The sequence below is a fragment of the Lynx canadensis genome, chromosome A1, assembly GCF_007474595.2.
Source record: "Lynx canadensis isolate LIC74 chromosome A1, mLynCan4.pri.v2, whole genome shotgun sequence".
In the NCBI taxonomy this organism is placed as follows: Eukaryota; Metazoa; Chordata; class Mammalia; order Carnivora; family Felidae; genus Lynx; species Lynx canadensis.
Window position 1 is genome coordinate 157718397 of NC_044303.2, and position 23593 is coordinate 157741989.

At 33.2% G+C, this 23593-nt stretch overlaps 1 protein-coding gene across 1 annotated transcript in view; it reads right to left on the reverse strand.

Annotated features, from left to right (window-relative positions):
• The window catches only part of TTC37 (tetratricopeptide repeat domain 37), a 90068-nt gene that overhangs the window by 17196 nt on the left and 49279 nt on the right, over positions 1-23593 (reverse strand). Inside the window, exons 30-39 of the mRNA XM_030325104.1 lie at positions 22701-22778; positions 20038-20162; positions 19116-19239; positions 17638-17859; positions 16743-16815; positions 14147-14200; positions 13856-13967; positions 10046-10174; positions 6712-6833; positions 4801-4959 (exon numbers count right to left, since the gene is read on the reverse strand). Of these exons, the coding sequence (XP_030180964.1) occupies positions 4801-4959; positions 6712-6833; positions 10046-10174; positions 13856-13967; positions 14147-14200; positions 16743-16815; positions 17638-17859; positions 19116-19239; positions 20038-20162; positions 22701-22778 (1198 nt within the window). The remainder of the gene's footprint in view (positions 1-4800; positions 4960-6711; positions 6834-10045; positions 10175-13855; positions 13968-14146; positions 14201-16742; positions 16816-17637; positions 17860-19115; positions 19240-20037; positions 20163-22700; positions 22779-23593) is intronic.

Here is a 23593-nt window from a genome sequence, read left to right on the forward strand (position 1 = left end):
GAGCCCAATGTGCAGCTTAATCTCAAGAACCATGAGATCATGACTTGATAAGAAATCAAGAGTCGGATGCTTTAACCAACTAAGCCACCCAGGTGCCCCTGACTTGACAGTCTTAAAGAGTTTTCTGAGATGGCAAGTCAAGAACAAAATCAAAATGGACTATGAAAACAGACATATCATGTAAATGCTAATCAAAAGAAGTTTGTATAGTTGTATTAATAAAGTAGACTTTAAGACAAGAAATATTAGAGACAAAGGGTGCTGTTTCATAATAAGAATCAATTAATTGGAAGATATAACACTCCTACATTTGTATTTACCTAATAACATAGATTTTATGCAGCAAAAGTTGACAGAAATGAAAAAAATAGTCAAATGCAGAATCAAAGTTGGAGATTTTTAATACACCTATCTTAGCAATGGTTAAAGAAACACAAAACGTTCAATAAGGACATAGAAGATTTAAACATAATTAATTAGCTCGACTTAAGTGACATATTGAGAAGACTACATTCAGTAACCACAGTATATACATTAAGTGACAATGTGTATGCAATATTTACCAAATCCAACCATATAACTAAAGAACTAAAATCATACAGTTTACTGGTTAAGTGAAATTAAACAGTAACAGAGAAATAACTAAAAAATTCATCCTCTCCCATATTAGAAATTTTGCAACATGCTTCAGAAAAAAACATGGATCAAAGAAGAAATCCAATGGAAATTAGAAAACATATTCAAATAAATGACAATGAAAACACTACATAAAGTCCTGGGGGATGCATATATATATATTCGAGAAAGACAGAAAATCTTAAGTTTCTCTGTCAAGAAGCTAGGTAAAAAAAAAAAACAAAACCCAAAATGCAAAGAACGTAAAGAAAATAAAAAATAAAAGAAATCAATAATGTGTAAAGAAAATATAATGAAGAAAATCAAACCAAAAAGTTGGTTGACAAGTTAACAAAATTGTTTATCAAGAAAAAATTCAGAAAACAAATTACCAATGTAAGAATGAAAACGGAAAAAAAGCATTACAGATTATATAAACAGTGAAAAAAAATTTTAATGTTTATTTATTTTTGTGAGAGAGACAGAGTGTGAGAGAGCAGGGAAGGGGCAGAAAGAGAAAGGGAGACACAGAACCTGATGCAGGCTCCAGGCTCTGAGTTGTCAGCACAGAGCCCAACATGGGGCTCAAACTCACGAACCACAAGATCATGACCTGAGCCAAAGTCAGCTTAACAAACTGAGCCGCTCAGGCGCCCCCATGATACATTAAAGAGGATATCATAAACAACTTTATGCCAATAAACATGAAATTGAGATGTGCTGGACAAATTTCCTGTAGCTCATGAATGCTAAAGAAGTGAAAAGAAATTTAACCAGCAATTAAAAAAGAAAAAAAACATCCTTAGCCCAAGTGGCTTCAATGGTGAATTCTTCCAAACATTAAAGAAATAAATGTCACTCTGATACAAACTCTCTTGGAAAATAAAGGAGAACTAACAACATAGATGCCAAAACCTAACACAGACCTCATAAGAATGAAAAATAAGCCATTCTCTCCTGAATATAGGTATTAAAAATTCTCTAAAAAGACATTAACAAATCAACTCCAGCAATATATAAAAGGAGTAATACATCATAGCCAGGAAAACCAAGTAAGATTTCTACTAAGAATGCAAGGTTAGTTGAACATTTGAAAGTCAACACAGTCCACATTAGCAGAATAAAAAAAGAACCATTCTAACAGATGCCCCTCACAAGATCTGTTAAAATTCAACATCCATTCATGAAAAAAATAAAAAATCTTTTATCAATTTAGAATAGAAGACTTCCTTGATCTGATAAATGTATCTATAAAAACTTGCAGTAAATATCATAATTGGGAAGCAGTAAATGTTTTTTATGTGAGGTTGAAAATAAGAACATTCACTTATTTTACCACCACTTCTATTTAATATTGTTATTCAAGGTTCTAAACAGTGCAATACAGCAAGAAAAAAATCAATATAAATATATTGGAAAGAAAAAGTAAAACTTTACTACTCACAGAAATGACTTAATTCTGTTTACAGAAAACCCAAAATCATTTCAAAAGAATAAGTGAATTCAGCAAGGTTGTTGATGGTCAACATACAAATATCACTGCATTTCTAAGTGTTTGGAGCTAACATACAAGACAAAAATACCATTTGTAATAGAACAAAAAACATGAACTACCCAGAAATAAATTTAACACAAAAATGTAAGAGACTCTACACTGAAAACTGTAAAACACTACTGAGAGAAATTTAGAACTTAAATAATTTGAGGCATATACCACATTTGTGGATAGAGAAATTCAGTAGTATTCCTTTATCAATCCTCCCCCAATTAAACTACAGATTCATGTAATTCCGATCAAGATCCTAGCAGGGCTTTTGTTTGCAGGGGGAGGGGGGCGCTAAGGAAGCAGGGTAACTGACAATCTACATGTAAATGCAAAAAACCTAAATGACCTGAGACACTTGAAGGAGAAAAAGTCAGAGGTCTTACTATTAGCTCCACACATCAAAACTAATTGTAAAGCTGTAAGCAAGAATAAACAAGTAGATGAATGGAAAAGAATATGGAGCCCTATACGACCCACATATACAGTCACCTGATTCATGTAAAACCATCACTACAGTTCTGTGGGGTCAGAATGGTCTTTTCAAGGAATGATGTGGGGACAGTAAGATATACATCTGGGAAAAAAAGAACCTTGACTCTGCAACATCAACAAAAATTAATCCTGTACGGATCATATACCTAATATGTGAAAAGTAAAACAAAAATCTCTGAAAGAAAAGCGAAAAATATCTTCCGGAGCTTAAAGGAGGCAAAGTGCTCTTAAATAGAAATTTCAATAAAGCATTAACCATTAAAAGGTAAGTTAGACTTAATTAAAATTAACAACTAGTCATCAAAAAATAATATTCACAGAGTGTTAAGCCAAGGTACAGACATGAGGAACTATGTGCAGTAATACAAATACTCAAAATGTGCTTGTATCCAAAAACTACAATGAATTCCAAAAATCAATTAAAAAACAGCCCACAAAAAACTAAAAAAAAAAAAAAAAAAGAAAGAAAAAAAAGAAGGCACTTTATAAAGAAGATATCCAAAGGTTCATTAAGCTTATGAAAAGCGGCTCAACATCATGAGTCAGGTAAAGTCAAGTTAAAACTATCACAAGATACTATTATCTACTTATCTACTGAAAAGGGGAAATAATAACCAGGTCTAGCAATACCAGCAATTGGAATGCTCAAAATTTGTTAGTGGTTTATAAAACTGTTTGATAGGATCTACTAGAGTAAACATACATATCCCTTATCACCCACCAAAAGACATATCTAAGGATGGACATGGCAGCATTAACTATGATAGCCAAAACCTATTAATAATCCAAATGTCCATCAACTGTAAAAGAGATACATTTTATAATATATTCATAAGATGAAACGGAAAAAAACTACAGCTACGTGAAACAACTAAATGAGTCCCACAGACATGATGCTGAATGAAAGTAACCACACACAAAACAAGAGTCTGTTTATGTGATGTTCAAAAAGCAGAAAGACTAGAGAGAAGTGACAGAAGTCAGAATAGTTGTTCTCCTTTTTATTTGAGGTAGGGGGAAATCAAAGAGAGAGGCAGGGGGGAGACAACCAGGTTATTGACAATATTCTGTATCATGGTATAGGTGGTGGCTAAATAGGTATATAGGTAAGTAAAAATGTAATGAATGGTACTTATAAGATTTTCATACTCTATTATTTGTGAATTATATCATAAAAGAAGACACACTCTATCTCTTAAGACTCTACATGCTATATAATTTATCTTTTAATTTTTCCTTTTTACTTTGACAAGCATATGAAGTCTTGATGAAGAATATGAAATCATTACTATCCATCTGACCTTAGAATTAAAGTATCTTAATTCTCATATGGCAAATTTTAGAAGAGGGGAAAAAAGCACCACCCTTCTCCAATAATTAGAATAAAAAGTAGGCTTAGCTTGCATAGTCCAACTACTGTATGCCATAGGATAATCTTTTTAAGCGGGGACATCAAAAAGGTATTATAATGAAAGATCAAAATGAGCAAGAAATTACAGTAAAAAATAAGCTTCTGTAAAATCGATATCAAAAAGCCCCTTTGATACTTTCTCTGGAGCAGAGAGGAAACTATAATACACTGAATAAAGTAATTACATGTTTTCTTGTGTTTTAATATTGATAAGAATAAAGCATATAGTGATCATTATGTGTTTGTCACTGTAGATAACCAGAGCCAGCTAAAAGGATAGTCTGTTCATTCAAGCATCCATAACTACTTCAAAAAGCACTAAACACCCATTAAAATCCTGGATATGGGTTACCTATAAGGTAGCTAGAAAAAAAACCACATACATCCTCCCTAAAGGTGGAGTTAGCACCATTATGACAAAATGTTTGAAACACTTCTTTAATGTGTTACATCAATCCTATGTAAAAGGCAGTATTTTCAACATTGTTTTAAATTGAGGAAATTCATAATCGACAATTTAAAAACCTGTGTGAAGCAGTGTAGCTGCAGATCCTAAATTAGTATTAAACTTACTTAGTCTCCTTAATCCCAATACAGCATGCCTCAGTTATTGAAAACGAAACATATATGGTGACTTTAAAGGCAAGATAAACAAAATGGAGCATACCGCCTAACCTCACCTAGTATCATGAAGTATTCTAATTCAGGACTCACTGTAAGAATGGAGAGAATTTACCTGCCACGCTGGAACAGAAGTTGAATTGGACATGACTGTTTTCTGCAGCTCTTCAAGTACAGCATCTGGGAGAGGGTTTTGTGAATCCAGGAGTGGTTTACACTGAACTTGTCTCAGAAGTAAGATAACAGCTGGCTGATCAGGGTTACTTTTTAAATTCTAAAAATTAAACCCCAAATACAAATATATCACACAGATTCTTGAATGTTAAAATAGCAACTAAGCTATTCTTAATGTTGGAAAAAAATCTGAATTTAACCTTTTTCTTATTAAAAAAATAACTGCAAAAGTAAAATAAATAGAACGATGAACATATAAAACTCCACATTTAAATAAACTTTGAAATTGGTAATGCTATAATTGTAGTTTATAAGGCATTTATTTTAGATTTAGTTTCCCTTTGACTTGTTTTATTCTCAAGTGATATCCTGAAAAACTTAAGTTCTGAATGTAAATAGCTGAACCAAGAAAACATAATATTAACAGTGAAGGCTAAAACAATGCCTTATTGGAAGAAACTAGACCATATAAGAAGAAAAGAGCTATAAATGTTTTCCTTTTTCAACCTCTTCACAAAGATATTCACTGGATGTCCTTCTCTAGGCAAAGACTTCCTACACATAGTAAGAAAAATGACCCATTTATCCATTTCCCTAAGCCATTATTAGTACATGAAAACACACACATACATAATTATATATATGTATATGCATCTCCTTTCCTATATATATCTGTACGGGGGAGAATTTAAAGAAAGTTCTCTAAACAAGCCTTCCACTATTGTTTTAAACATTTCTTTATTGCTTGTCCTTCAATCTCATGCTTCTCTATTTTTTATTAATTAAGTTATAGTCTTAAATGTATGTGATTGCTTTCTTCTAAGTAAGAGATTGGAACAAAAGAATGACAAGAAAAAAATCATAAAAGTATCCCTTATTCTGTCAAACAGAACATAGCAACTGTCAGTTGCTTGTTAAACACTCACTGCATAATACTAATCTGTCCTGAATATAGATGAAATTTCTTAAATAAAAGAGAAAATTTATTACTCTGCTTTTTCGGAGAATTAAAACACCAAAGGGATCTTCAAAGATCCATTCTTCCTTCTCTGTAAAATTTATATTGATCTTTCTTTCAAAAACAAAAACAAAACAAAACACATTTCTAAAGAAAATAAAATCTTCCTGGTAAGCAATTATGAAAAAAGATGTTTTCAGGAAAACGTCAGGATAAGGAGATGTTTAAAACTGTCCTTATCCATTAAATTATTTCTAAATAGCTTTATGAAATGGATTCATTCATTCAATAGAAATTTATTGAACCCCTACTATGTGCTGGCAAGGTGCTAAGGATTTACTCACAGAGCCCACAATCCAGGTTTATAAAAGGTGACTACTGAGTAGCTCCAATCACCCACTTAATCCTCACAGTCATTCTATGTGGTTCAGAACTTTGGAAAACTACAGGGATGCTGGAAAACATAGCATTCTGAAGGCAGTAACCAGAAATCAAAGGAAAATACTGCTTCCATAATGGTACTGCCTTCCCAAAGACCTATTAAGTCCTTGAGTCCTAGAATCAGACAAATGTGAGTTCAAATGGCAACTCAATCAATTTCTAGCTGCAAACTCTTGTGTAAATCGCTTACCCTAAGCTTTAGTTTACTTATTTATGAAAAGGGGATAATAATAAACATCCATGTCATACATTGTTGTGAAGTTCAAATACAAACTGCTAAATGTACTGACCAGCTTATAGTAAGTACTCAATAAATGTTGGGTAATTATAATCATTACTATCTCACACCATCACCATATGCCCTTTAAATAATGTGCACTCTATTTTTAATGTCATTTTCCAAGTAGGATAAGAATCCACAAATCTCAATGCTCAATTTCATAATAATAATACCTTTGTGCAGAGGCCTTCAGCTTCAGCTAGTCTTCCTGTGTCTATTAGACCAGTGACAGCTTGGGAGAGAGACCACTTTTCCAGAGATTGGTTATAATTTTCAAGGAATTCTTTGTCTCTAACTGTGAACAAAAATGTCAGTGTTACTTTCCTCTGCGATTTATAACATTTTCCCAAAGGAGTAATTAGTTGCTAAGAAGTATTACAATTAGACTTACAATGCATCTATAATTTTTTAAACTTACAGGTACTACCGAAATCCCATAAACTATCCTGACAAATGACAGGTTTCTGAAGAGTTTCATGGTAGGAATGTTTGTGGCTGAGTAACTTAAAACTTTATAGACTTGTGACTTACATAAAAACAAAACAAAACAAACAAAAACCAAAAACACTTTACAGCAAAATTAAAAATAATTCATTGTAAAAAATTAAATATTTATTGTGATATAATTGATGTATCGTAAATTACACACATGTACGTATTCAAACAGTACATTCTAAAGACTTTTGACATGGGCGTCTATCCATGAACCATCACTAAAATCAAGATAATGAACATAGTCACCATCATGAAAAGTTTCTTCCTACTCCTCTGTAATCACTTCTGTTCCCCTACCTACCTCTCCTCTCACCCTCTGTCCCCAGGCAACCGCTAATTCTTTTCAGTCACAATAGATCAGACTGCATCTTCTAAACTTTCATACAAATAGAATCATAAAGTATAGACCCCTTTGTCTAGCATGTTCACAGCTGTTAATATGGTAAATTACATGCATTTTCAAATGTTAAAGTGACTTTGCGTTCCCAAGATAAACCCCAGGTGATCATGATGTATCATCTTTTCTATGTGTTGTTGCATTTGAATTGATACAGTGTGTTATGAATTTTTGCACCGTAGTTCTGCAGTATCCTTATTGAAGTCTTTGCCTGGTTTTGGTGTCAGGGTAATGTTGGCCATATAGAAAAAAGTTACCAAACTTTTAAATTACCTGGAAGGATCTGTTTAGAACTGGCATTATTTCTTCCTTAAATGGTTGGTAGAATTCATCAGTGAAGACATTGGGTCCTGGAGTTTTCTTTTTGGGGAGATTTAGAACTACAAATTCAGTATCTTTAACAGATACAAAGCTATTCAGTTTATTTATTTCTTCCGAAGTGAGTTTTGTGTCTTTCAAAGAATTTGTCCATTTCTAAGTTGCCAAATTTAGTGGCATAAGCTTGTTCATAAGATCCTATCAGCCTTTAAATAGCTATAGCGATGTACCCTCTTTCATTTCTGACATGGGTACTGTTTTTTATCCCTGATGTCTGGCTAGAGGTTTATCAATTCTATTGATCTTCTTAAAGAACAAGTTTTCACATTTGTTAATTTTCTGTTTTCTATTTCACTGATCGCTACTATTTATTACTTCTTTTCTTCTGCTTACTTTGGGTATAATTTCATCTTCCATTTTCTAGTTCTTAAGGAGAAGATGAGATCATTGATTTGAAGGCTTTAATGTAGACATTAGATGCTATAAATTTCTCTGTAAGCAGTGCTTTTAATACTTTGAAAGGCTGTTTTTCCCTTTTCACTCAGTTCAAAATATTTTCTCACTTCCCTCCTAGCTTATTCTTTGAACTGGATTATTTAAAAGTATTTATTTAGTTTCTAAATATTTGAGAATTTTCCAGATATTTTTCTGTTACTTGTTTTTAATTTGATTCCATTGTATTAAGACAATATGCTTTATACACGATTTGAAGCCCTTTAAATTTATTTAGACCTGTTTCATGGCCCATTTAAGATTTGGGTAAATGCTCTGCATGCATTTGACAATAGGCCTTCTGCTGTTATTAGAAGTATTCCACAAAGGCCAATTAGGTCAAGTTAGTTGACAGTGCTGTTCAAGTCTTTATTATATCTTTACAGATTTTTTTGTCAAATTGTTCTGTCAATTATCAAAAGATTACTAAATCTCTAGTTATAATTGTGGATTTGTCTATCCCTTTCAGTTCTGTAAGTTTTTGCTTCGTACATTTTTCCGTAAGTTTTCATTTTTTCTACCCATCTTATTGTGAAATACAATGCAGATTTTTTGTATTTTGAAGATCTGCTACTTAGTGCTTAAATGCTTAGACTTGTTATGTTCTCTTGATGAACTGATTCCATTATGAAATGGCCTTCTGTATCATTGGTAATATCCCTTGCTCTGAAATCTAATTTGCCTGAAATTAGCAGTGCCATTTCAACTTTCTTTTTTTTTTTTTTTAATGTTTATTCTTTTTTGAGAGAGAGAGAGCGAGCGAGTGAGCACATGAGTGGGGAGGGGCAGAGAGAGAGGCAGACATAGCATCCAAAGCAGGCTCCAGGTTCTGAGCTGTCAGCACAGAGCCCAATGCAGGGCTTGAACTCCAGAACTGTGAGATAATAACCTGAGCTAAAGTCAGATGCTTAACTGACTCAGCCACCCAGGTGCCCCTCACCTGTTTTTGATTAGTGTTGACATGGAATATCTTTTTTCATCCTTTCACTTTTTAGGCTATTTTCATCTTTATGTTTAAATATAAATTTATATTTTATCTATTCTTCTTTTAGGCAGTTTATAGTTGGCTCTTGCTTTTTTATCAATCTGACAATCTCTGCCTTTTAATTAGGGTATTTAGACCATTTAACTTGACTACCGATATGGTTGGGTTTAACTAATGTGTTGTTTTCTATTTGTCTTATCTAGTCTTCGTTCTCTTTTCCTCTTCTTTGGATTATTTTTTATGATTTCATTTTATCTACTTTGGTGGCTTATTTACTATAACTCTATTTAGTGTCTACTTTAAATTTTAAAGTATTCATCTTTAACCTGTCACAGTCCACCTTTAAGTAATATTATACCACTTCACTTACAGTGTAATTTTATAACAGAATACTTCCATTTTCCCCTTTTATTCTTTGTGCTATTGTTGTAATGTATGCTTTGAACAATTACGTTTTAAAGAGACTTCTATCATGTCACCTGTGGATCTGTTTCCATTGAGTGATTTATCTCACTATGGGTGGTATTTTTCTACCTCTTTGCATGCCTATTCTGTTTTAACTGGACACCAGACATTGTTAATTTTACCTTGTTGAATGCTGAACATTTTTGTATTTCTGTAATGTTCTTGGGCTTTGTTCTGTAGGAAGTTAAGCCCCTTGAAAATGATTTCATCTTTTCAAGGCTTGGTTTTAAGCTTTGTCTGATGAGAACATAGTAGCCTTTAGTGTAGGGCTAAGTGTGCCTACTACCTTTTGGCAATATCCTTCTGAGTACTTTGCCCTGAATTCATCATGTATGAAATGGTTGTTTAAGCTTACTTGAAGCAGAAACAGCAGATAACAGGGCCAAGTACAAATCCATTCTCTTCGGCTCAGTGTTGTCCACTAGAGCCAGCTTATCTTCAGCATGACAGGCTGCCATTAGCCCAGCCCAGACGGCAGGGTCACCTAAACACAGGAAATATGTTAGAAGGCTTGTTAATATCAACATATTGCTGAAAAGCTACCAAAAATGAGAGTTAAGAGTTTATAAATACCAAAAAATTAAACTGAAAATAAAATAAATTATATCTCTAGAAAAAAAAATCATTTTCTTAAAGGAAAACTATACTTCTTTTCAGAAGACATATTACTATATTCATTCTTCAAGATTTGCTTTTTTTTTTTTTCAAAATACAGCAAAGGATGAGAAATATCCTATTAAGCTCTTCCATGGCTGATTAGCTCAGCTACCTAGAGTACTGTTCTATTGTGGAAAAGAAGAATAAGATAAAAACAGAGAGGGAGGTAAACCATAAGAGACTCAACTACAGAGAAAATAAAAGGGTTACTGCAGGGGAGGTGGGTGGGGGAATGGGCTAAACGGGTGATGGGCATTAAGGAGGGCACTTGTGATGAGCACTGTTGGGTTACATGTAAGTGATGATTCACTTAATTCTACTACTGAAACCAACAAAAAAAAGGAAAAGTCAATTATATTCACTTTCATTGGACACCAAGGACAAGTCTCAAAGAGACATTTATGTTTATCATTCAATCTCTGTATTAAAGGTTCAATCAGAGGAAAAGCAAAATAACACTCTCAGTTTTTAAGAAAAGTCTGAGTCAAAGGAAAAGCTCAAGATAACTCCATTTACATATGTTCTAACAGCCAATCGTGAAAGCCATTTTATCATTCCAAATGAAGGAATTCTATGATTATATATCCCTTCATCGATTTGATCTTTCCTTCCTTCCTTCACACCATGATAGCTTCTTCTGGGAAGAGGGGGAAGCAGTGGACTGAGACTGAGGTGGTAATAATAGAGATTATGCAGACAGATGCCTCTTTTTAAGAAAGGCAGTTGTGAAGACAAGGTGAAAAACAACTTGGAACTTTAGAAGAGTTTTTATTTTTTGCTTTTTATAAGTCATATTTTGCAGGTTAATATTTGCATGGCCTGTATGTTAGTCCTGCTACACTTAAAAAAAATTTTTTTTTAATCCCACAAGGGGTGCTAGCTAAAAAGAGTGTAATTTAAACAAAAATTTTAGCTTCAATTTTATATTTTTTGTCTAACTGCTCCATCTAATATATATCCCCTATCAAATGTCTGAAATGTTTCTCTACTTCATTTATAGAGGATCAGTATTACTGATATAATAGTATAAGAATCATTAGAAATCTTAGGCACATAAAAACTTTTTACAAAAAAATTAAATGCATACCACATTATAAAATAATTCCTGCCTGAAATAATGACTACTTTATTTTAAATAACAAAAGATAAAATCAAATTCTAGAATAAGGAAATGGGAACCATCCCTCAGAACTTATGAGATCTGATTAATGTATAATGAAAGGCACATGACTCTTAGATCTGGGTTTTAGGTCTAACAATGGCACTAATTAACTCTGCCAGCTTTCCCTTCAGGACTCATTTTTCTATAAAACAAATGAACTGGATGATGGCTCGGGTATCATCAGGTCTAAAATCCAAAGTTCCAACTGAGGTAGAATCAATTTCTGAATTTTTTTTTTTTGTAGTTTCAAGTTTTTATTTAAATTCCAGTTAGTTAATAATTTCTGAACATTGACTTATTTCTAAGATTAAGTGAAGAAATCCCTTAGAGATCTTAGGGTATTCTATAGTTTAGATTACAGGAGGGAAGAGATGGACATTAGTTGGCAGCAATTTTTTCTGTCACATTTCAAAAGAACTGCTGTTTTCATTTAGTCTTCCAGACTATTCAGCAACTTCAAATTCCCTATGAAATAAAGTGATAGTATAAAAATATATTTATTACAAACCTCAGTTTTTAAATTTTTTTAATGTTTATTTATTTTTGAGAGAGACGACAGAGCATGAGAAGGGGGAGGGGCAGAGAGATAGGGAGACACAGAATCTGAAGCAGTCTCCAGGCTCTGAGCTGTCAACAGAGAGCCCAATGCAGGGCTTGAACCCATGAACCGTGAGATCATGACTTGAGACAAAGTCGGCACTTAACCAACTGAGCCTCCCAGGCGCCCCTCAAATTTTTTAAATATAGTTTGCTAAAAATATCTTTTAATATCACAGAAGCACTAATCTAGCAGAAATTGGATTTTTTAAAATTTGATTCTAAATTCTTGGGATTATATTTAAATTTCTAAAAAGATTCCTTTGAATACCATCTGTCAAAACTATACTTTGTTCAGCTACAAGGACTAGGTATATGCTACTACCCATAACTACAATTACATTTACTTTTATTGGACTCCAAAACCAAGTCTCAGACAGGTATTCATCTTCATCACTCAGGCTCTGTTTTAAGCATCTTTGAGTATATATTTCTCCAGATAATATGGGAAAGTAAGATCATTACAGAAGACCTTATATGGGCAATGTCACCTTTTTAACGTTTAATGCCCCTCATACAATCAAAACTTAACAGATCTTTTATCATACTAGATTCACAGTAAAAATCCTTGAGAGTAATTATATCCATTTTTTTTTTAAATTTATTGACTTTGAAAGAGAGAGAAAAAGAAAACACAAGCAGGAGAGGGGCAGAAAGACAAGAGGACAGAGAGAATCCCAACGAGGCTCCACACTGTTAGCACAGAGCCTCACACAGGGCTCAAACTCATGAATCCTGAGATCATGACCTGAGTCAAAATCCAGAGTCAGATGCTTAACTAACTGAGCCACCAGGCACCCCCTGCCTTTTTTTTTTTTTTTAATCCAATACTTCCATGAAAACACCTCTAAAAATCAAAAACTTATCCAATGTATAACAAAAACAAATCGAAATGTTTAGGGTCTCTTTTTGTTCTATTACATAAATAAAACAAGAATAAGCAATAAGATATTGGTCTGTTTACTTGTTTTATAAAATAATCTCTGAATTACTAGATATTTAGCCATTTAGTTAGGATCTTTATAATTTATAGTGAAGACAACATTGGACTTATTTTGTGCAACTTGTTTCCTAACAGTCCCCAGCCAAAAGCAAAACTATTCCGATCTAACAAATGTTTGAAGTGCTCTGCGGGAATAAATTATTTAATGCTACATGTCATATTAAAAATAATATTAGTAAAAATACGCCTCATAAGCCCACAGGTATTCCAGTGCTCTGGGGCATTTCTCCAGCAGTGATAATGGAAGTATGCTGATGCAGTCGTATATACTCCCTCAGTGTGATCAATGGTATACACATGACACAAAAAGAGCTGCTCAGGTGAGGCCATCACCTTGGCATTCCAACATTACCACAGAACACACCTCCACTCCTCAAGGAGCTAACTACCCATAAAGATAATTAAAATGACTAAACATGTTCATTAAATAATTTAGCAGCTATAGGTAAACCTCATTAAACCAGACAGATGCAAAACAGAAATAAAACTATTCCATGAAAATACAGAATTCAGATTTTCAATCAAGGATAACAAAGTATCCTTATGCAGATATTCCATTCAGCCTGTTTCAAGAATTGATTACCTCTTAATTATCAACAGCCAAATGTAGATAATCAAATAATATGCAAAACCTTATTTTCTTAAAATTCCCTTTTATTTCATGAAAATACAAACTTTGTACCCACAAGCTGCAAATTCAAGACCAACAAAATTTGAATTAATGAAATGGATTATATTATACTCACCTGGAGAAAGAAGAGCTGCTTTCTGAATGGTCTTTAGTGCAATATTTTTTTCAGCTTCTGATGAACTGCTTCCCATAGCTAACTGATTTACCGCAGTATACAGTAACGCCTTCTGCGTAAGAGAAAAGAAGAGGGTTAACAAATTATAGCTCAGTGACTTTCAAACTGGCTAAAAGCGGGCCTCTATTGGGTACAATGTAACCTCTTAAACTTAGGGAGAAAAATTGTTATTGTTTACCAATAATATTATTTAATAAGTAGGACATTTCCTTTGTACTGGGGAAAACTAACCTTTCCATGATTTGAGTCCAAAATATGAGCCACATTTCCTGCAACAGCACCTCCCTATAATAGAAAATAATTATTTGGATAAACTTTCACAAGTAGTAAAAATTAAGACTGATAAATTCTTTCCATTAAATCATTTGAAAAGTTCAGTTTTATCATATTTACAACTTCCAAACTCCAGAAGTATCAATTTATTATTGCTTTAAGAGACAAGTTAAGTATTTTTATGAAAGAAAATCTTTTCTACTAGGATCATCTCAACTCTGCTCTTTTAAAATACTAAAAGTTACATAATTTTATACTAAACACAAGTACGTGTTTTCTAACAATTGTGATTAGATTGAAAGAGACATAGAATCTCAAAAGTGATCTTAAGATTAACATGGTTTTACTCCACGGAAATATTAGTATTTTAAAAATTTCTGTAGTCCCTAGTAAAATGAATAGCCAAAGTTCAGAGAGCCTGAAACTAATCACTGATTCAATAATCAACTCAATACTAAAAATGAGAAAAATATATATATCATAGTTTTTGTAAAGTCAATTTGAAATCCTTAATTTTTAAAAATTCAACCAGACATTTTACCTGGAAAAAAAAAGTGAATTATAAGAATGATTTCATTTTAGTTCAGAAGTATACTGTTGTCTTCATTTTACATTGGAATTGGAGTATCAGTAATGTTTTGCACATCATATTTACCACATAAAGAACGCTAAAAACAAACTTTAAAAAATACGTCAAAATAAAACAAATAGAAGATGGATTAAAAAGAAAACAGGGGTGCCTGGGTGGTTCAGTCGGTTGTGCATCCTACTTCAACTTAGGTCATGACCTCACAGTTTGTGAGTTTGAGCCCTGCGTCAGCTTCTGTGCTGACAGCTCGGGGCCTAGAGCTGCTTCAGATTCTGTGTATTCCTCTCTCTCTGCCCCTGCCCCGCTTCTGCTCTCTCTCTCTCAAAAATGAATAAATGTAAAAAAAATAAAAGAGGAAAAAAAAAAGAAAACAACACAGGGGTGTCTGGGTGGCTCAGTCAGTTGGGCGTCCAACTCTTGATTTTGGCTCTCAGGTCATAATCTCACAGTTTGTCGGTTTGAGTCCCACGTTGGTCTCTGCGCTAACAGCATGAAGCCTGCTTGGTATTCTGTCTCCCTCTCTCTGTGCCTTTCCTCCATTTGCTCTCTTTATCTCTCTCAAAATAAATAAAAATTTAAAAAAGGAAATTAAAAAGAAAAAAAGAAACACAGAAAGTAGAAGGAGGATTCAGGAGTTAGATCTGGGATGATCCATCACCACAAACACTGTGATTTTGCACAAGTTATTTAATATCTACATCTCATGTGTCCTCTATAAAATGGACATTACTTGGAGCTACTTCATATGGTTGTTGGGATTAAATGACAAAATATATACAGTAGTTGGCGCATAATAAGTACTTTATTCTAGTAATAATGGTGATGTTCTAGGTTCTTTGTACTACCGTGTGTGAAAACCAGTAGGAATAAAAAATAAAAACAGACCTCACACACTCCAGACAGTGGAATTATTAGATGTAATAAGGTTCAAAATATATTAGCTACTACCATTATGTTTACCAACCAGTTAAGTAACTCTGAAAGGGCTTAGTAACCACAGAAGTTAACAAAATAGTTTATAGACTCCTAAAAATATCTGGTTATTATGAACTAAAATATAATATATAATTCCTTTCATAGAACATCAATGACTTTGGGGTGCCTGGGTAGTTCAGTTGGTTAAGCATTCAACTCTTTGTTTCAGCTCAGGTCATGATCTCACAGTTCATGAGTTTGAGCCCTGTGATAGGTTCTGCACTGACAGCATAGAGCCTGCATGGGATTCTCTCTCCCCCTCTCTCTGTCCCTCCCTGACTCACATGTTCTCTCTCTCTCTCTCTCTCAAAATAAATAAACTTAAATTAAAAAAAAAAAAAAAAGAATGACTTCATGTTGTGATTCACATTTTTAGATTTTAGACATTACCAATGTTCCAGCTCTTAATTTCTTTTTTTTAGGTCTTTTTTTAATGTTTATTTATTTTTGAGAGAGAGACAGCAAGTGTGAGCAGGGGAGGGGCAGAGAGAGAGGGATACAGAGGATTCGAAGCAGGCTCCACGCTGTCAGCGCAGACCCCAACGCAGGGCATGAACCCATGAACCGGGAGGCCATGACCCAAGCCGAAGTCAGACGCTTAACCAACTTAGTCACCCAGTCGCCCCTCTCATTCTTAATTTCTTATCTTTAAGGAACTTTTAGATAAAACCATCTTTTGGGATTCAGAAACACAATAGTTAATTCTCCCTAAATAGCAACATTATAAACATAACCTAACTACATAGCCATTAACATAGTTTGTAGGTATTAAAAAGTCCACCTACTTCTTTGTATCTTTCATAATGCCTGCCCAGAACTAGTACAATAGTACATGAAAAAACTCAGTGTACTGCTTGTTGAATGACTAATGGAAAATCTGGCTGTATTCGTTGTTTCCCAGAATGATAATGCTAATACTTTAAAAAATTATATTATCCACTACATCACAAATTTTTTTATCTTTTTGCCAGAATTTAGAACATTACTCACCTTTGCACTTCGGTGAGTATACTGAGCAACTACTCGGGACAACAGAGACCAAAGAGCAGGATCAGCTGGGTTACTACAGAGATAATCAAAAGCAGAAGGCTTAGAGATGGGAGACACTTTAGCCACAAAAAGTAAAAGTAACCAACATTTTATTTAGTACTTAAGTTCAAAATCTTGTCGACATCTAAAACAAGTTCATATTAATTGTCTATGTGTGAATGAAAGAAAGCGCCTTAATTTTTAGAAAACATATCTCCTATATACATCAAGAGTCCTTATGAAAATAAGAGGGAAAAATCAGTAATACGATGATTACAAAGCCATGAGATTAAGAAAAGCTAAGGAAATTTAATATGTTGTGTTCAAGGAAAACACAAGGAGATGAAAATTGTGGAAGGAAAACAAACTACATTTACAACACTTTACTACCGAAAATAAAACAAATAACTACTGTTACTAGTAATAACAGCTATCTATTTTCTAAATTTTGAAGACATTAATGAATGTTTGAGTGGCCAAAAAATTCCTAAGACCATCAAAGTGGGCAGTTTCAGATAACAAATGGGCAATACCACAAGCTTAAGCATAAATAAGGGCAAAAATAAATAAATAAAAGAATAAACAAGGGCTTCTGTATTAAAATGAGGTTCAGGCCTTAACCTAAGTGCAAAATTTCTGTTCTCTTATCTCCTTATCAACTGAATTAAAAAAAAAATATTTATAGACGAAATAATGTGTATAGTTAGTTACCTGGTCCTAAGTGCAGTTTCATAAAACCACATTCTGGTTTCCAAATACATTTGTTTACCTGATTTTATATTTATATTTATATTCCCAATGTCAAAGATCAGCTCATCAAGTATAGTTATTCCAAGTTCACAAGCACAGAACTTACCTGTGAACAGCTTTAGATGCTTGTCTCTGCACTGCCACACTGCGGCCTTGCAGTGCATAAATTGCTGAAGAAAGAAGGCACTTGTGATAATTACTGTCTTTCTGTTTGATGCGCTTCAGTAATTCATTAAGTGCCGCTTTTGACAGTGTAGGATCCTGCATTGTCAATCCTAGAGCACACAAAGCTTGAAGGCTTTCTGTGGTTGGTTCCTTTAAGATAGAGCTGTAAACATTTTTAATTGTCTATTAGCCAAAGTACACTAGTCTGTAAGTATTAAAACATATTTAACATTTAGTAAAAAAGCAATTTACTTAAAGATTCACCAAACTAAGTTCAAATTTAAGATAAACATAAAACAGATTCCTTGGCTTCTAGGGACAGCAATTTCCCTGAATGTCTAAAGCATTAAAAATACCAAGAGCTTTCCACAGTGCAACAGCCAAATTTCTTTTCTGTTCATTATATCTAAGTTTTAGAAACAAGTACAACTAGCGTTTTGTGGTTTGAGTTTTAGATAATTAACCATATAACTATGTAAATAAGCATAGATACCATAGGCTGTTATTTTATTAATTTATTCCAAAAATATAGAAATAGGTACAAGTTATATTGGTATAATTTTTCTATTTTTATTTATTATTTATTTTTTTAAATATTTATTTATTTTGAGACAAAGAGGGAGAGAGAGTGTGAGCACGGACGAGGCAAGACAGAGGGAGAGAGAGAATACCAAGCAGGCTCCATACTCAGCAGAAGCCTGACGCAGGGCTCGAACTCATGATCATGAGATCACAATCTGAGCTGAAATCAAGAGCTAGACACTTAACCAACTGAGCCACCCAGGCGCCCCTGCTATGATTTTTTTTTTTTAAGTTTTAATTTTAAATGAATTTTATTTTATCAGGTTAACTTGAAAAAGAAAGAGAAAGAAATATTTTTGGGGACCAAAGAGGCCAACAAAAAAAAGCCAGTGAGAAATGCCTTCATTAAAGATTTAACATCTTATTAGATCAAGTGATCAATTACTTTTTTTTTTTATGTTTATTTTTTAGAGAGACAAAGAGTGTGACCGGGGGAGGGGCAAGAGAGAGGGAGACACAGAATCTGAAGCAGGCTCCAGGTGCTGAGCTGTCAGCAGAGAGGCCGATGTGGGTGGGGCTCGAACTCCCGAAGCGTGAGATCATGGCCTGAGTTGAACTGGAAGCTTAACCGAGGCCCAGGAGCCCCTCGATTACTCTTTTAAACAAAAAAATAATACACAGAGAGTACAGGATGCTTTTGAAGGACTGGATGAATCCAGAACTAAGAATTAAGCCATGATCTCTAGCTCCACCTATGATTTTCAGGTCACAACTGGTTCAGTCCCATCTTTTTTGTTCACCAAAAAGATCCAACATTAAAAGCCTCATTTTACATTGTTCCAATTTTTAATCCAATGTTTAAGTATCTGGTTAAGTGGTGATGTCAACCATACATACCATTTAAATAGCAATGTCTTGGCTACATCCATTTTTCCTTGTTTATACTCTGTTATTGCTAGAGCTGTCAAGATATGCGCTTTGTCCTGCTCTGATTCAACAACAGACAAGGCTCTCTCATAGGCTATTACACAGAGTTGGAAACAGAAACAAAACAATATAAACACAATTTTGATTGACAAATAGTGAAATTTCTCCCTTTCTAATCTTACTTTTTAAAGGTCTAACTATAATTACATGTTATTGTTCCCTTATTTTCAAGTAGACAGAACAAACATTTATAATAATCTAACTTGGTTTAGCTGGCCCAAGGTGATACTGGGCATATCATTAGGATTATTGTGGGACATTCCCCAACTTCTATCTTTACAGGGAAGTCTTTAAGAGATGTGAAGACTTGTAGCCAATGACATATCATGAAAATTCTCACACGCATACCAGTAACTCCATCAAGCTGTAGATACTTAAAATGAGCTGCACACACATAGATTGGGTCTTTATATATACATGAGAATGTACTCAATGAGCATTTCTGGAGAAAATAAAACACACTATTACTAACAACGGTTAAGGTCTTCATTTATCAGAAATTTACACTTAAGCAAAGACCTGCTTTCAGGTGGTAACACGTATTTCTACCTTAAGTGATCTTTGGCTTCAGTTTCCTCATGTAAATAATAAAGATAAATACTCAGCTCATTACACTGCTATAAGGCCTATTCATCAAAATAATGTATTAAATAAGGAAACAGATAAAAAGTACCTAGTGTCATTCCTGGTTACTAGTCAGATTTAAATAAACATTGCAAGCCCTGTTCCCATTTCAATGTTCCATCTTTCTATATGTAAGTTTGTTGTAATTAAATTCCACTCAGCCCTAGAAAAGTAAGATGTGTCCTTTAGCATCAAGCAACATACTCACCTTTGCTGCTTTCCTTATATAGACCTTTCATAAATAAAGCCAATGCAAAACCTATGATGTCTTCTAACTCTTCAAGAGGTGTTGACTTAAAAGCCTGGATAGCTTTATCATATTCACCAATGGAACTAAGAAGCAAAACATAACTTACTTTTAATATTAAAAATTTTTTTGGTTTACATCATAAAAATACAGAGAGATACTAAGGTTCTTTTAATACCTTCATCTACCTCATCTATCACTGTTAAGGCTATAGAAAAGATAAAATAAAAGGTGTATTGTTTATTTCAAATAAGATGTACTGGGGTAATTTAACTTCAAAATTTGCTTCCTTTAAATTACATGTGAAAGTGATTAGTTTGGCTAAATTACAGAGTCTTTCTTATTAACGAACTTGAACTAAAATCCCAAGTTATAAAAATAATTTCAAGTTAACTTCTATACATAACTCTTTAAGCTACATATGTGGGTTGAATATTACCCTATGAGTATTGTCCGAGCATCCTTGACAAGCTTAACTAAAGTCATAAAATACCTAGTCAAAATCAAACCTAGCCTTTGTGTAAAGTGTTTCCCTGCACATCCTTTTTTTTTTTTTTTTTTTTGGAAGTATAAAGATACACTAAATTCCACAGACAAAACTATAGATTACCTTTTTTGTAGTTAATAGGAAGAAAAGTACAATACTTTTTAACAACAAAAAAATAAATGTTTTGCTTATTTAAAGATGAAGAGAAGCTGCCATCACCTGGAAATGATACACTGCGTCTTTGAGATTCTTATTTTTGGTATCCATCACTATAATCACAAGCTGTTTCTATTTTTAATGTGTTATTGGAAATCTTTTTAGAAAATCCTTTTAATCTTGAGGAGTGTGTGTGGGAGCTAAAAATACAATCTTTGGTTCTAAAATTAGTTCTCATAAAGGTAAAAGATTTTAAAAAGCAAAAAAATTTAAGGTTTTTAAAATAAAAAAAACCCTCAAATTTTGGTAAATATTTTGATGAAGGAAAGAGGGCTACCTTAAATTGTTCATGGATATATACATATATTAATTTTAAAAAAACACTATCTTCAAACATGTGATTACTTTTGTAGAGAAAAGAATAGAACTAGAAAGGGCACAAGGGGCTTCAACTTGTAAATTTTTCTTTGGGAAGAGAAAAAAAAAAAAAAAAACACCCTGAAGACAATGGACAATTTTAAGATCTGTTATATTTGAGCAGTGACTATTCATTAAATTATGTTCTATACTACTTACTGCATTTTGCATGTTTAATGTATTTCATAATAAAACAAATTAAAAAGATGATCTATTTTCAATAGGAGATAGAGATTTTCTTCTAAAATATTTACATTACATCAAAACTAAAGAGAACAGATACTTGTTCCATATAATTTCTTATAACCTATCTTCTGCTACAACAAAATCTTAGAAATAACAAAACTCTATCAACTCCTAAACAAAACAGTTTGAAAGAAATGGAAGGAAGAGCAGTCAGAACAATAGTATTTTCCTGTCTATGGATATTATTCAGTTACACAAATATAAATGAAAATAACTGGCTACCTCAGATCTCTAGCATGTATCTCTTTAAAAGATGTAGGCACTAATCTCAAAATATCAAACTACAGTTTTGATCATTCAATTTGGGGGCAGTTTTCAGCTTGAGGAACACCTCTCTAACTGAAGCCAAAAACCTTCCCCCCACTGCCCCATAACACTTCTGTTCTCCAGACCTAATTCTATTCTCTAAAATACCTAGGTTTTAATCTTTTTTTTAAAATTCTTTTCCAGTCAAAAGTCTTTGAGAATCTAAAAAAGCTATACAGCTCTCTCTCCATCCCAAAATATACATACACAAAAAATTTTTTGCACAATTTTATTTTTTGAATGTTTATTTATTTTTGAGAGAGAAAGAGTGAGAGCATGAGCAGAGGAGGGGCAGAGAGAGAGGGGGAGACACAGAATCTGAAGTAGGCTCCAGGCTCCAAGCTGTCAGCTCAGAGCCCAACACAGGACTCAAACCCATGAACCACGAGACCATGACCTGAGGAAGTTGGATGCTCAACCGACTGAGCCACCCAGGCGCCCGTTTGTAAAATTTTAAAAGGGTTTTTTTTTTTTTTTCTTTTTTGAAGGAAGGAAAGAGGGCTGGCTACCTTAGATTGTTTATGGATACATACATATATTATTTAATACTAATTTATTTAATATTAATTAAAAATTAATGACATATTAATTTATTTAAGGTATGTAATACATACATTAATACATATATTAATGGATCTCTCAAGTCCATTCCCAGTGTAAATATATATAGCATGCAAATGAGAATAAGTCCAATATTTCTTCCAATTAACAAGGGTTCTACTATACAGACAGCAACGCCTCTCTTTGAAATGTTCTCTTGTATAGTCCACAACCATCAGTTCTAAATCTGCTTCTCACTAAAGCACAGTGCCATTAGGTACCGTTAGAGGAACAGGAAAGTATTAACAGAGCCCAGTATTGAGGAGATTATGTATCCAGCGGACATAATCATCAGCCCACTCATCTCTACATGTTCCATGAGTCTGGATTCATCACTACCTCACTAGTCCCATAGCTTTCACCAGAAAGGTCTAACAGATTCACAGAATTAATGGGTAAAAAATATGCTTACCATAATAATCTGCCATAATTTCTTACTGTAACATTATAAGTATCTTGGTCTTCCACACTTTGTAACAATAACATTGCCCTGCAAAAAAAAGGGGGGGGGGGGGCAGGTATTTTAAATTAGCTCTGTGAAACAGCATTCTTTTACTCTTCTTAACTGAATCTACAGATTCTTGTTTTCTTCATTTCATTCATCTAATTCTTTAATGTCAGCTATAACAACTTTTTCATATATTAATAAGTTGGTACGCCAAAAACACTTAATATGTAGATTTTAGACTATCAGGAAAGGAACTTGAATAAGGTGATCTCTTATTTAGTGAAATCATTCATCACACGTGAGTTTTAAATATTCCAAAAAAAATCTAAATACAGGAAACAATGGTATCACTATTTTAAGTTTTGACATTAACTCAAGTATACAGCAAACAATCTTAAAAATATTTATATACTAGTGGTTTAAGTTAGGAAGCCAGGAAATTGAGTGCTTTCATGTGCACTTACCTTTTACATATAGAAAAATATTTAAGCAATACTTAGTTAAGAAAGAAAAGATTTATCAGGAGTCCCTAAAGGCTTAGAATAAATACATCAACATGTGACATGTCTCATTTTATCTTGTGTTCAGTCCCCTTTGGGAAAGCAGAAAAATGTCTTAACAACTAATAGGAGTTGGATATTTAGTAAGATTTTTTTGTTTTTTTATTTTCTTTTCTGTTTAAAAAGGATGATCTAGGGAGAAACACTCAAGTGATGTTACATGAAAAACAAATATTTGCTAAAGAAGTCTAAGGCAATATTACACATTATTATACTATACTATACTATACTATACTATACTATACTATACTATACTATATTATACTATACTGGTTAGATTTATACCTAATTTGTGGT